This window comes from Mercurialis annua, linkage group LG3 (assembly GCF_937616625.2).
Source record: "Mercurialis annua linkage group LG3, ddMerAnnu1.2, whole genome shotgun sequence".
NCBI lineage: Eukaryota > Viridiplantae > Streptophyta > Magnoliopsida > Malpighiales > Euphorbiaceae > Mercurialis > Mercurialis annua.
The window spans coordinates 67,771,683-67,784,886 of NC_065572.1; the positions used below are offsets into that span (position 1 = coordinate 67,771,683).

The following is a 13,204-nucleotide window of genomic DNA, read 5'->3' on the forward strand; positions in this document are numbered from 1 at the left end:
CACTACAAAACAACTGTAAACTAATTAGGGTTTACTCGTTAACAAGAAATGAACCTTGAAGAAGATCCAGAACTCGTCATGTCAGGCTACGGGAACTCTAACTCCGCCACCCGTTGCTGCTTCTGCTTCCCCTCCACCGTCGGATCACCCTGGTGGCAGAGATTCCGATCCTCCTCCTCCAACAGCCTTCATCCACCGGACGATTGCAGTAACAACAACAGTCAGAAGTGGTGGAGTAAAGGCGTTACGGCGTTGAAGAAATTCCGAGAGTGGTCTGAGATCGTCGCCGGTCCGAAATGGAAAACTTTCATCAGAAGATTTAATAGAACTAATAAAACCAGACATCAAGGTAAATTCCAGTACGATCCTTTGAGTTACTCTTTGAATTTCGATCAAGGCAATTCCGACGACGGTTATAATCACGACGATGATTACGGCGGATTTCGCGATTTCTCGACACGGTACGCTTCTGTTTCGGCCTCCGGTAAGCCGCTCGCTATGGCGATTCCGGTTATGGAAGTGGATGGTCGCGGTGATAAAGACGCGCCGGTGATCGGGTGATTGGGAATTAATAATAAAAAAGTTGCGCTGGTGTGCGTTTCGGCTACAGCTGGAGTGGGGGATGGATGACGTAATTTGACGGCGCAAGATTGGCAATTTTAATTAGTTTTTTGTTTTTACTTTGGTTAATTGAAAAATGATTAGATAGACATAAAAAGGATGAATAGAAATGATTGTTAATAATAGGTGTAAAGATTAAGGAAGAGTTGCGTTTATAAATAGGAAAGTTTTAATTTGGTTGTAAGTTGTTTTTTTTTTTTTTTTGCCAGAGATAACAATATATAAATAGAAAGAAGAATGACCATCTCATGAAGAAAATGAGTCATTCTTTGAAATAAATAAAACAATGTGGACTTTGTGGCTATTATAAGAGCCATCCAAATACACATTCGTTTAACAAATTAAATTATTCCAAACTTGAATAATTTGCTAAACGAACGGTAGCACGAAAAATAAAATATAATATTGAAATAAAAATTCCGATCTACCAATATAATCTCCGGTTTAAAAACCCGTTACTAAATTTAAAAAAAAAAATCGATGTTCATGATGGAAGGAAGCAGATCTCCTTCCTTCCATGGAAGGAAAGGAGCTGCGAGCTCCTTCTTTCCATGGAAGTCCTTCCTTCAAGGAGGAAGGAACTGCTCCTTCCTTCAAGGAAGACGCAGAACTCCTTCCTTCCATGATGAAAGAACTTCTTAAAATTAAGAGTATAAATTTTAATTAGCCAATTAGAATCTTCTCAAGTTCTAATGAACATGAAAGGTCACTTCACTTAATCTACACCATTCATAAAATAAATAAATTATGCAGATTAAGTAAACATAATGAACATGAGAGGATCTTAATCCATATTAGCTCTTCTATGTAAGCACTTACATTTGGAACACTTTCCAATTGCTAAACAGTTGATGAGTTATTTTTGCTATTTGCAGACTTTACGTTCAACAGAATGTCAGCTAGAATCCATGGAAAACTTAAGCAACTCATTCCTTCTTGGTAATAACTTGGATGGTAAGTAACATGATACCATGCCGAGGCTAGGCGTCGCTGTTCTTTCGGCTCGCAGCTGCTCTCAAACCATTCTTTAGCCTCCTTCTGCAAATTCTTCACAGATATCAGAATTCTATCTTTTGTATCTCCATATCTCCTGTTGTCGCGCTGCAAATACATCGCCTTATCCCTCAGGTTCCCTGTCAGTATCTCATCTTCGCTCTTTGCCTCGTAATAATCCATCAGACCACTTAGTTTCTCCGCATACATTTCCTTGTGAGTCGAGGCAATTTCAATGTATTCGGTAAATCCCTCTACCTCGAGGTCGCGATCATATGTTGTTTCGGCAGTTTGCTCTGTCCAAACAAACTTTGAACGTTCGAGTCCACTTGAATTAAGCGTATTTCTGTACAGTTTTCCCAATACTCCCTCAGATATGTACATCTTTTTCTCATTTCTTTCCATGAAATCCGGAAACTCCTTTGGTTTCAAAGCCTTAGGCATCTCAGCTGGTGCGCCGGTTTTTGCAAAGTCAACTGCCATTGAGTGGAGATCTGCCAATTGTAGACATTTTGTACTTCTAGCTTTTTCGGGTTCAAAGTCAGCATGAACTAAATGCGCAGTGGAAATGGCGCCCAAAGTATCATTGATCATGTAATCTACGAAAAACTTGTGAATTTCCTGGTAATTTCAGTTGAACAGGTGTTTGAAAACGGGATTAGTCGTCAGTAGATAATCCGGGTACATTTATAATTCTATAATATCATATCAGCTCATGTTACCTCAAGTGTCACATTATGATCCATTATACGTGGTCTTCGTCCTTGGTAATTCATTGGACTCTCCATTTCACTAGGCACGAGACCTTCGTCCCAGCTTATGAAAAATTGGTCCCCATCAAGATCGCCACCGGAGCATTCATTTGGATGAGGCCTGCAAGATAAAGTCTCTTAGCAACACCAGCCTCTTCTTTAATTTTCAAATAGTGACATTGACAAGTCAATAATGCAATGCATTTTGTGGTTTCTATATAATGCAGTCAACACTGAGTAAACTGTAGTGAACTGCTAACTTCCCAATAAATTAGCAATGTCAAAAGGAAAATACTTAAAAAAAAAAAAATTCCCAAAAAATTAACGCTCCCTGCATTTTTGCAACAATATCACCAAATGATGTAGATTAGAACTATCAAACAGAACAAAAAATTAGGATTTGTCTCGACACAAGTCTAGTTTGCATATGCTTAAAAGATGGATCTCATGAGGCCATTAAATATTTTAGATGAGGATACACTAAGCAGGCTATAAACATAACGTAATGGAAAATGAAATTATCTAAGTTCACAAATATTAATGAGATATAACCTTACCTTTCTCCTTTTTGAGGGAAAAGAATGCAATCAACGGAACCCTTCTCTTCCAATTCTACTTCATACACAGCGTCAAGTACTCTAATATCTCCTGGGTGAAGACAAGGATTTTTAGTAACAACCACCTTTCCTGTTACTACAGCCGTTGTTTCATCTACCTTCCGGAAAAAGCTCTGATCTACACTCTGCAGCTCTGTTTTAGTCATGGTTATCCGGACATAAACTTGGCCATAATCTAGAATTCCTGTCTCGTCCAAACAACCAACAAGGATACGTCCTCTTGGAACAAATATCCGACACTTGGTTCTCAATTCCAGCAACAAATTTTCATGATAAGCTCGAAGCATCATTGAAAGATAAGGTTCTACATCAGGCTCATATCCTTGAAGCAACATCTTTACCAGAATGTTCTTGGAATTAGCCCAAGTCAAATTCTCTAAGACATTTAAAGCGGCCTCTCTACCACTCAGCATTCTTCCCAGTAGATGCAATTGTCGCTGCAGCAAACCCTCCAATACTTCATCTTTCACTCCCAAGGTAGTCAAGAGAGTAACAATCTCCCGATTCATATAGCAAGGCATGGATTCAGTCCATTTAGTGACATTAAGCATTCTGTTATCTGATTCAAATTTAAGCATACTAGCACGCAAAGATAGCTTCCTGAAGGAATTGGGATCCACAGCGATTACACCTTTATAGCCACCATATCGAATTTGAAATGCCGATGGAGTTTTATTCAAGCCACACTTTTGAGCAACCTGTCTAGCAAAAGAAAGAGAAATTTTCCCAATACCATCTGAAAAGCAGTAGTCAATCCCATCAGAAGTAACTTCAATGTCAGGGATAACCTCTACATCTTGTGAGGGAACAATAAAAGTTTGTTTTGAAGAGCTGAACAACTGGCCCATCCTTGCTGCACATTTTGAAATACTGCGGATCTTATTAAAGCAACCCATCCATTCTCTAATATCTTCTGCCTTCACTTTATCATTTGAGGCAAACATCCAAACAGAACTTGATCGTAGTTGACTAGCCGAGAAAGCGAGAAACTCAAACTTTTTGGCTCCTATAACAATCCCATCTTGAAGAATAGATAATATTCTACGATAAATTTCAGTTCTGAAAGGTTTTGCAAAAATACCTTGCTGGATACTTGCGGAAATGGCATTCACAGGAAGCTTATTCCAATCTTCATCAACAAAAGTGACTCTCATAAAGTCTGAAGCATAAGAAGCATAATTTTTGACAACATAATTTGAGGATTCCAATTCAGGACCTAAGCAATAAATTTTTGACGGTGTAACTAAGGCTCTGTGACAACTCATTATATTATGACTTGTTGAATTTTTGTTCGATGACGGCAAAGGTCTTTTAAGGTTTCTTCCCGGAACAAGTAATTGCTTCTTTATAAAAGCTAAAGGATCATAACAAGTGAATGCCAACTTGTGCAACTTCTGAAGAATCACTAGAGCAGTATCTTTGCTCAAACTGCCAAGAATTTTAAACAGATCGGCATCTACAGCAGCAAGACTAATTTTTTGATTATGAACAAGCGAATTCAACTGGAATAATATCTCATAAGCTACCGTAGAATCAGAATCACATCTAACAAGTGGTACTATTTCAGATGTAGAACCCCATTCCTCCCCATCTTCTAAATCTAAATGTTTCTTCTCATGAGAATGATACGGGAAACTTTGATATATATCCACATCGTCTAAACCTTCTTCAAATTGCCAACAAAATGAAGTTGATTGTCCAATTGATTTCAAAGAAGAAAAGTCCGTTGTGCGAATCCAAATAAAATCAAAATCTTCCTTGCACAAGTGGTACCTATCAGCACTAAATTTCGAAACTACATCAGGTCCGTATTTCTTTTTATATATCCTCGGTCCATACTTGAGCTGAAAGTATAAAAGTTAGGGTCAAATGTTACCCTGTAAACAAACAAACTAAATAGCCAAAATGGCTATGGCATTGGCATGAATCAAAAAGATGAGACCAAAAAAAAAAAACTACTTAAACTAATTAACCATAGAAAGTTCACCAGAACTCATACCAAACAAAAGGATGAAAAAACTATTGTTCAATCACTTTACTACTAATCAAAAAACAATATAATCCAATCATACAAGGAAAAAAGTCGCTATCATTACACATACCCTTATCATCTAGGTAGGACGGACACTTCATTCAATCAACACTGTCCCATGTTTCGGAGACGAAACTTCATTATTTACATAGGAAACCTTAACACTGTTCCGCTCTACCTAGCTTGTGATATCTACTCTTTAAAAAACCAATCAATCAACTAAAGTAAAAAAAAATACCTTAAAAAGAGTGGCATTAACAGTGGTGTCACCTTCGAGACAGCATCTAACAGTTTCCAAAATATTATCAAAACTAATATCAACCTTAAAACAATCTTGATCAACCCAAATCCAAAACTCAACTCTTCTCCTCTCAGGCATAACCCACATTCTAACACCATCCCAGCTCTCCAAAACAGTCAAACAAAGCTCCTCTTTCAAAAACCCCGCATGCAAAACCCCATTATCAACCCTATACTTAGGGTTAACGGGTCTAGCTATAATATCATCGTAAGTTTCAGAGATTTTAAGGTTCTGGGACTTGAAAATAAGCTTGTTTTGCAGAGAAAGGGACTGAGCTTTGAGTTTAAAATCGAGGGTTGTGAACTGGACACGACCAAAGCCTCGTGATTTCCAATTTTTGTGGTCTGATACAATTTCTATAGCGTAAACTGAGTCGGGACCGAGTTGGGTTTCGAGGTGATTTAAGAGGTGGGTTGCTGTAATGGTTAGTGGGATGTTTGTGAGGCGAACGGTGGGTCTCTCTATTACCTCCGCTCCCATTGTTGCTAGAGAGAGAAACAGAAAGTTTGAGTTTTTTTTGTTAAGGCTAGAGAGAGAAACCAGAGTGAGTGCTTGCGACAGAGGACTTAACAAAACCAATTGACTACCTGAGTGTTGGCATTGACCTATTAAACTGCTTTTCAGGGAAGTGACGGAACTCAACAAACATACAGTATAGCCCTAAAAGTTTAGTGAAATTTATCAGTGATCCCTCTATTTTTTAAATCTTTTTATAGAAACTTATACTTCAACTTCATTACTTAAAAACCCTTCTTTTTAAGCTAAAAGTTTTTTTTTCCGGGATTTAAGTACAAATTATATAGCAACGAGTTGTAGCTCAAATGATATAAGCGCTCAGCAGAAAACTGCTAAGGTCGTGGGTTCATTTCCTCCCACAAGCGCTCCCCCTCCCCCAATTATCAAAGTACAAATTATGCATATACCTCTTCGTTTCTTTCTTAATTTTGACGGGGAAGAGACGGTGATCTTCAATTTAACCGGCAGATCATCGTTTCTTCGCCTATCTGTTTTCTCAGTTTTTTTTTCAATAAAATATTTAAGTTTTAAATTTTTGGTTATGGTTTTGGTGTGTTTAACAGTTGTGGAGTTTCTATGTTAATTTTGTATTTGTATCATTGTTTTTAAGGACTCGATCAAGACCTGACCTTATCGTTCCGTACGATCACTTGTCTTAATACTTGGTGAATCCTGTTTTTTCAATTTGCTTGATTTTATTCAAATTTCTTGTTATGGTTTCAACTTGTTTTATTGCATATCTATGTTGGTTTCCATAATTTGCGACGATTCAAGTTTACCGAATACAGATTTATTGAAAAATCAAGTTTCACCTTTTATAGGTTTGTAAGATAAATTTGCGACTAAGTCACTTTTTCTTTGTCGATTTACGAGTTTATCCTAAACTTTACAGAGTACGGCTAAATACAAAGATCCCTATATTGATTTCAAAAAAAAAAGTACAAATTATATATAGTTCAACTTATTATAATAAAACAAGTATTTTCTTCTTTTTAAAAAAAAATTAAATTTTACTATCAAAAGTTTGATATCCATTGTCGATCATGACCATCGGAGGTCCTTCTTATTTAATTTAGTGTTAAATTTATTTTAATTCAACAGATACATTTTTTTATTTTGTTAATTTATTTTTCTTTCATAAATGTATTTTTTATTATGGAACTTTTAATATTAAATTTTACTATTTTCTCCATTGATACATTAATTGAGCAAAAGATGAAGTATTAATTAATAGAAATATTATTATGCAGGTTCTCTCGATCAAAATTATTCAATAAAGTGGTTAATTTGTTTTGAAATAATTATTGAATAAAGTGAATATTATAATATAATTGTACACTCAAAGAGTTTTATCAGCATGACTAAAAAATATAAATATAAAGTTTATTAGAGAATTGAAGTTCTCGTTTTTAATTTATGAATATAATTTTTTTTATATAATTTATCATCAAATTGTTCTTCTATTTTTTATTACAACATAAGTTTGTTGACTTCATCTATATCAAATACATGAGTATTTTCATTCTAAAAGTATAGTTTTTGAATAAAAATATGTAAACATGTTTTGTCTTATAGTTTCTTAATAAGAATAATTGTGATATGTGTTTTGATGCATCTATAGGTGTACATTGAAGTAAAGAGCAAAATGTCATCCCCGTCTTTGAATTTGTGGGACATTTTTATATAAAATAAATTTTGATATATTTTGACAATTTGGTCAACAACTCTTTAAATTAGTCCAATTACATCCAATCTTATATTTTTAAAATACATAAAAAGCAACCGTAAAAATTAGTAAATACGCAATTGACATAACATGGTAAACATTAAATATAAAATGATGACATTGACATAAAATATTAATAAAAAAATGTTATTATTTTTATGCGCTTTAAAATACATAAGGTAATATAACTGATCAAAATTTTGAAAGTTATGAATTAAATTACTAAATCAGATAAAAATTAATTGGGACGTTTAGCAAAATGCCTAAAAAACTAAAAATATTTGCAAAATTTAACTCATAAACTGAAAGTTCGCAAACGTACCTAAAAAATTTAAATATTTATTTTTTTACTCCACAATTTCAAACAGTTGCAAACAGTTTCAAAAAACACAATTTGAAACCGTTTTACAAAACTTTTCGCATACAGTTTCAAATAGAGTTTCAAACGGTTTCAAAAAAAAAAATACAATTTGAAACTGTTTTATAAACCGTTTCAAAAACAGTTTATAATAGGGTTTCAAACGGTTTATTAAAAAATAATTTGAACCGTTTTCAAAAACAGTTTCAAATAGAGTTTCAAACGGTTTTTAAAAAACAGTTTCAAATACAGTTTCAAACAGTTTACAGAGTATCTTTTACAAATTTTCAGAGTAAAAAAAATAAATTTTTGGAAAAAAAGGTAAAAAAATAAATTTTCAAAAACGGAATATTTTTACAAATATTTTTAAAAAACGGAGTATTTTCTGCAATTTCCCAACTTAATTTACATGAGCCCCGCATAGAAATATAAAGAGAGATAGCTCTTTAAAGAAAGTTGGACTCCTATTTGAAATGTTTTTCATTAAGAATGCAAGAATGTTTGCAGTCTTGATTTTACTTTCACCTGCAATACTCGTCCATCACAAGATATTGTAGATCATATTTGATCTATTCAATGACTATATGCATTTTAATGCAAATGAAGTGTTGCCTAGGATTATACTAGATTTAATTTACTGTTAGATACAATTGAAATCTACTTGCCTGCAAAATGAATTAAATTGCTTACTATATGCTTCCTAAAGACTACATCTTTGGTATAAGCTGAAACATTGAGAGAACAACTTATCGAGACCTAATCTCTACTGCACGCCAAATGTCTGTGCGGCGACTCACTATGCTGCTTCTTGATTTATCATTTGTTCGTAATTTAAGTTATGAGAAACAAGACTGGGATCTAGAGTCTAGCATACCCATTGAAGCTGTGGCCGCCACTTTCATGAAAGTTGATGCAACAGGATAGGGCAGCTATCAGTTCCTTCAAGTCGTCTGCTGTGTGAGTTGCAGTTAAAGTAACTCGTAGCCTAAGCTTTAACAAAAATAAAAACCGAATGAGAATTATTGAGGTAAAATAAACATTATGAACACGAGGCTTTGAATATAGTACTACTAAACGTAAATGATACGAAGCCTGCTATTTACACTCAGTCAGTTTACCGACATTGTGATTTTTTAGGTGTATTACCTACAGAAAGCCCACGTGTAAAAAAAGCAACTTTGCACACAAGTTATACCGGAATATAATTGTCAAAATAATACAATTTCATTTGATAAGGTATAAAGATATCTAAATTCTATTCTGATCAGGATTGCAACGAATTGAAATGCCTACTGCTTAGAACTAAGAGCAAAATGCCATCTCAAAATGGTCAAATATACCCAGAAATGAAGGATTCAGGCTCATAAAATACTGACAATAGTTTGAAATGAAACCTGCATGAGTTGGGCGGCACCGTTGGAGGTCTGATTGCAGTCACATGAAACCCTGATTTTAACATGTACCTGATGCATGGTAATCACAGAAATTATAGCTGTTGCAGAAGTAACAACAATTACATGCACCCAAATGCACGCACACAAGAACCAAGAGAGAAGAAAGAGAGGATACCGGCTGGCTTTCAGGGCTTTCTCTTCACTCCCTACAATAAGGGAAATTATAGGACTTGTGATGGGGATTCCAGTTAAAGCCTGAAACTCTTGCACTCTACTCCAGACGGCCTTCCTGCGCCATTCTTCCTTCGTTGCCACAAAAATTGCAGCTGCAAGGTTATATTTGAATTGTTAAAATATTGTGATACGAGCATTTCACCAAGATCAATTAATTCAACGAAATGAGAACATAAATACTTTGCCGAACTGTAATATTATGGTAGATTCCAATTTTATGATATAAATTCAATTTGCTGGCTCCGGCTCATGCTTACAGAAACTGAGTCCATTAGCCCTAAAGAAACCCAATTTTCTAGAGAATCCCAATCTAAAGGATCAACAAAACCAAACTAAATAAACAAGAAACTATTGGTAGTTTGGTTTACAATGGGTAGCAGCAGCACTGCAGCAGAGAAATGAAATATTGATTTACTTTCTATTGGTAACAACAAAACCAAATTCATACGCGACAGAACCAAACTGCAATTTCAAACTAAAAGAATTACCGTGGGCAGCAGCAGCAACAGGAACCGGAGCAGCAGTTGAAAATATGAAAGAGCGCCCCCTTGACTGTACGAGTTTCTTGAACTTTTTGCTGTTCTTGTAGCATTGGCATAATAAATCCATTAACAGAGGTAATTAAGTATAGTAATTCAAAAGTAACTTTACTGGAAAAAAGTGAACTCGTTCAAAAGTTTCAAAAAGTAAATTGATAAAAATTCGACCAGAGATGATCAGAAGTTACAACTCGGTTCCAGATATAGGTGCATGCCTAATTATATTGATTTATGTCTATTCTTTGCAAGCGGTATCATTAGACAATACCACATGTGAACATTTTACCTGCATGCAATAAATCCGCCATGGCAACCAGCAGCCTTGCTCAAAGTTCCAACACATACGTCAACATCTCTTTCACAGTTAAACTCTTCAGCAACTCCACCACCATTTTTGCCACAAACAAATGTTCCATGAGCCTGAAAACAATTTAAAGCAAGTTTATTTTCCCTAATTTTTTGTTGCCTAGATATTTAATGAAATGTGTGAGCTGGGGTATCCTTGTTAATAATCAGTGGATTACACTGGACTGGGACAAATAGCACTATTCCTCTTGCCAAAATTTTGTTACTGTGAATTTTGTCAGTTAAACCATTGCAGTTAAATATCAGTATTAAAGAAGCTCCAAGTGGGCAAGAAAATTTCAAAAGCTTCTTGAACTTACATCATCAATGACTAACAAAAAGCCATGCTTCTTTCGAAGCTCCACCAGCTCAACCATTGGTGCAAAGTCTCCATCCATGCTAAACAAGCTATACAAAATGACAAAATGAGTCAGTGCACTACATAAGCATATATATAAATGATTATATAGAAGGGTTAATCCCCAATGAGAAGAAAAAACATACAAGTGTAATTAAAGTGAATTAGAGTATACCATATTTCTGGTGGGTAAGAGTTACTTAAAAAGTACTTTTAGTTTTCCTTAACATTGTAAAAATGGTTCACTTTCTGATCACCAAAGACTGAAGAAAGATAAAATGAAGGTAAAGCAGTCCGGAGTTCGAATGAAAAAACTAACCTATCCGTTACAACAACTTTTTTCCTCAATACACAAGTTGACCTGTTCAAAGCATAACACAAATTGAAATAAGAACAAAAACATAGAAAGTTTCATGTAAAAGAATCACAAAGTGTTTAAGGTAATAAGTTAAGAACCTACAATAATGAATTAAGGTGCGACATGTCACAGTGTTTATACACATGGACCTCCACATTCTGTTTTCTTTCAACAAGACGAATACCATCAATTATTGAAGCATGGTTCAGTGCATCAGAAAATATGGCAATCTTTTCCTTCTTCTCAGGCATTTCAACTGAAGCCAAAAGAGAGCTGATGTTCCCAAGGGCTACCATCACTGCCATATTAGCAGCAAACCCTGTAGGACAAAGAAGACAATCCTAGCATAAATAAGAACGACTGTGCATTAGTTTGCAGTTAAACTCCTGGATGTTCAATAGAACATGAGACATCGACACGGCCTTCTAGGAATTGCTCAACTGACCACCACTATTCATAATCTTAACCAATTTACTGTTTATTATCCATGACCATAACAATTATAACTACTTTTGTTAGTTTGGATCAGGGTATCGGTCATAAATGACCTTCTTATATGTTTTCTTTCTTTCTATTTACTTATGTTACACAACAGGAAGTTCCCAACAACATATGGGAAAACTTGTCAACTTAACTTATATATCCAAAAACTTAATAAAGGTTAAATGACAGCAAAATAAGGAGGACATCATGTTCATTTATTTACTGTTCTAATGGAATATGTCTGATAATGAATCACTCCATTATTAGATCACATCAAAACAATTGCTGAACTGACCAAATGTAAACCGAGGTAACAGAACCGTCTGAGCATATACCTCTTTCTTTTTCAAGTTTGCTAGAGAAGACTCTAGTTTTCTATGGTAATTGGTGTATCCACATATTAAAGCAGAGCCTCTTGGTCCCATTCCATGTTCCTGAGCTGCCTGATAAAACATGAAGTTTAAAACATAAGAACAGGTCAATAAAGAGCAATTCTTTAGTCTAAAAGACATGATTTTTTTTAATCCAGAAAGCAAGAATATGTAAAATATTGAAACCTTAGCAGCAGCCTTGCCAATTGTGGGATGAGAACTTAACCCCAAGTAATCATTGCCAGAGAATAACAGTAATTTCTTCGACTGCTCAACAACATGACTCATTACTCCACTTTCACTTGCAATCTCATCTCCTGCAAGAAAAGAAACAAGCCCATTACATCAGAATCAATAATGCATTGGTTCATAGATAATCAGGAAGTACGAACACAATTATAAGTGGGATAAGTACCTGAACTGGGAATTTCAAGGAGCCAATTACGAAATGTGGATTGAGAAATAGAAACTTCAATAGAAGAACGATCCCAAGGCTGCATTTGATCGAACACCTCGTAATCATCGCCTAATACTTGAGTTTCTTTGGAATTAGAGAGGTAAATGGGCCTTAACGAACGAAGCAGTTTCAAAGATTGAAGCTTTTCAAGTGCTTCTTCTACCCAGTAATCCCATGAACTCTTCTCCATTTTTCTTGCTTGCAATTTGGGAAATAGAAGAAAAAAGAATGTAATGATAGTGAAGAAGAAGAGGCGGTAGCTCACCCAAGTAGTTGAGCTCGCTGCGAGGTAGTTAGTAGTTACTACAATTACAACTACTACTAGTTTGTGAGATGACAGGTTTTTGCGAAGGAAACGAGGCGGTTTGATTGGCTGTCGTTTGCAATATGGTAATGTGTCGTTTGAGTAATAGGGTCGTTTTACTCATGATGCTAAAGTTTGGGAAAAGGTTCAAAAAGTAACCCTAATGTTTTTGATGTATCTCGTATGTGACCTTTATGTTTGTTTGGTCTCAATAGAGCCCCGACATTTTTAGAATTAGACCCTCACTATATGGATCATATAAAATAAATATTTGAAAGTATAAGAATCTATTGAAAAAAGAGAGCAAATTACGCTGAGGTTCCTGATGAATCACCAAAATAGATCCGAGCTGTAGTGACCTGCACACCACAAGCAGACGGAGGTCAGAAAGAACTCCGGTGGGGGTCACCGGACGTTCACTCCGACGCTCAAGTAAGATTTTAAG

General features: G+C 35.2%; 3 protein-coding genes across 5 annotated transcripts; 1 reads left to right on the forward strand and 2 right to left on the reverse strand.

Moving 5' to 3' along the window:
* LOC126671592 (uncharacterized) lies at positions 1 to 805 on the forward strand. Its single transcript, XM_050365375.2, has one exon. It carries the CDS (start codon positions 49 to 51, stop codon positions 559 to 561), a length of 513 nt encoding a protein of 170 aa, XP_050221332.1. The 5' UTR covers positions 1 to 48; the 3' UTR covers positions 562 to 805.
* A 548-nt stretch (positions 806 to 1,353) lies between these two features.
* LOC126673685 (RNA-dependent RNA polymerase 2) lies at positions 1,354 to 6,005 on the reverse strand. Its single transcript, XM_050367919.2, has 4 exons — positions 5,254 to 6,005; positions 2,924 to 4,827; positions 2,337 to 2,487; positions 1,354 to 2,235 (listed from the first exon to the last, which is right to left on the reverse strand). The coding sequence occupies exons 1-4, from the start codon at positions 5,794 to 5,796 to the stop codon at positions 1,462 to 1,464; spliced, it is 3,372 nt and encodes a 1,123-aa protein (XP_050223876.1). The 5' UTR covers positions 5,797 to 6,005; the 3' UTR covers positions 1,354 to 1,461.
* A 2,356-nt stretch (positions 6,006 to 8,361) lies between these two features.
* LOC126675235 (8-amino-7-oxononanoate synthase) lies at positions 8,362 to 13,003 on the reverse strand. Of its 3 annotated transcripts, none has more exons than XM_050369843.2 (11): positions 12,414 to 12,994; positions 12,185 to 12,315; positions 11,963 to 12,070; positions 11,247 to 11,485; positions 11,106 to 11,147; positions 10,749 to 10,836; positions 10,370 to 10,503; positions 10,033 to 10,121; positions 9,486 to 9,636; positions 9,311 to 9,379; positions 8,362 to 8,901 (listed from the first exon to the last, which is right to left on the reverse strand). In XM_050369843.2, exons 1-11 carry the CDS (start codon positions 12,643 to 12,645, stop codon positions 8,775 to 8,777), a joined length of 1,410 nt encoding a protein of 469 aa, XP_050225800.1. In that variant the 5' UTR covers positions 12,646 to 12,994; the 3' UTR covers positions 8,362 to 8,774. The 3 variants fall into 3 exon arrangements, 2 of the variants coding, with proteins under 2 accessions (XP_050225800.1, XP_050225801.1); XM_050369844.2 differs by having other exon boundaries at positions 8,783 to 8,906; positions 12,414 to 12,997; XR_007639706.2 differs by lacking the exon at positions 8,362 to 8,901 and having other exon boundaries at positions 10,033 to 10,126; positions 12,414 to 13,003.
* Positions 13,004 to 13,204: the final 201 nt, after the last annotated feature.

What these genes read in the sequence shown, in the direction of transcription:
- LOC126671592 (XM_050365375.2), top strand. Translation starts at nt 49, where the DNA reads ATGAACCTTGAAGAAGATCCAGAACTCGTCATGTCAGGCTACGGGAAC.
- LOC126673685 (XM_050367919.2), bottom strand. Translation starts at nt 5,796, where the DNA reads ATGGGAGCGGAGGTAATAGAGAGACCCACCGTTCGCCTCACAAACATC. An exon ending in TTAATGCCACTCTTTTTAAG is followed by an intron (nt 4,828 to 5,253) that starts GTATTTTTTTTT and finishes TTATACTTTCAG; the next exon opens with CTCAAGTATGGACCGAGGAT. An exon ending in ATCATAATGTGACACTTGAG is followed by an intron (nt 2,236 to 2,336) that starts GTAACATGAGCT and finishes TGAAATTACCAG; the next exon opens with GAAATTCACAAGTTTTTCGT.
- LOC126675235 (XM_050369843.2), bottom strand. Translation starts at nt 12,645, where the DNA reads ATGGAGAAGAGTTCATGGGATTACTGGGTAGAAGAAGCACTTGAAAAG. An exon ending in CCTTGAAATTCCCAGTTCAG is followed by an intron (nt 12,316 to 12,413) that starts GTACTTATCCCA and finishes CTTTTCTTGCAG; the next exon opens with GAGATGAGATTGCAAGTGAA. An exon ending in TTTTGTTAGTCATTGATGAT is followed by an intron (nt 10,504 to 10,748) that starts GTAAGTTCAAGA and finishes AATTGTTTTCAG; the next exon opens with GCTCATGGAACATTTGTTTG.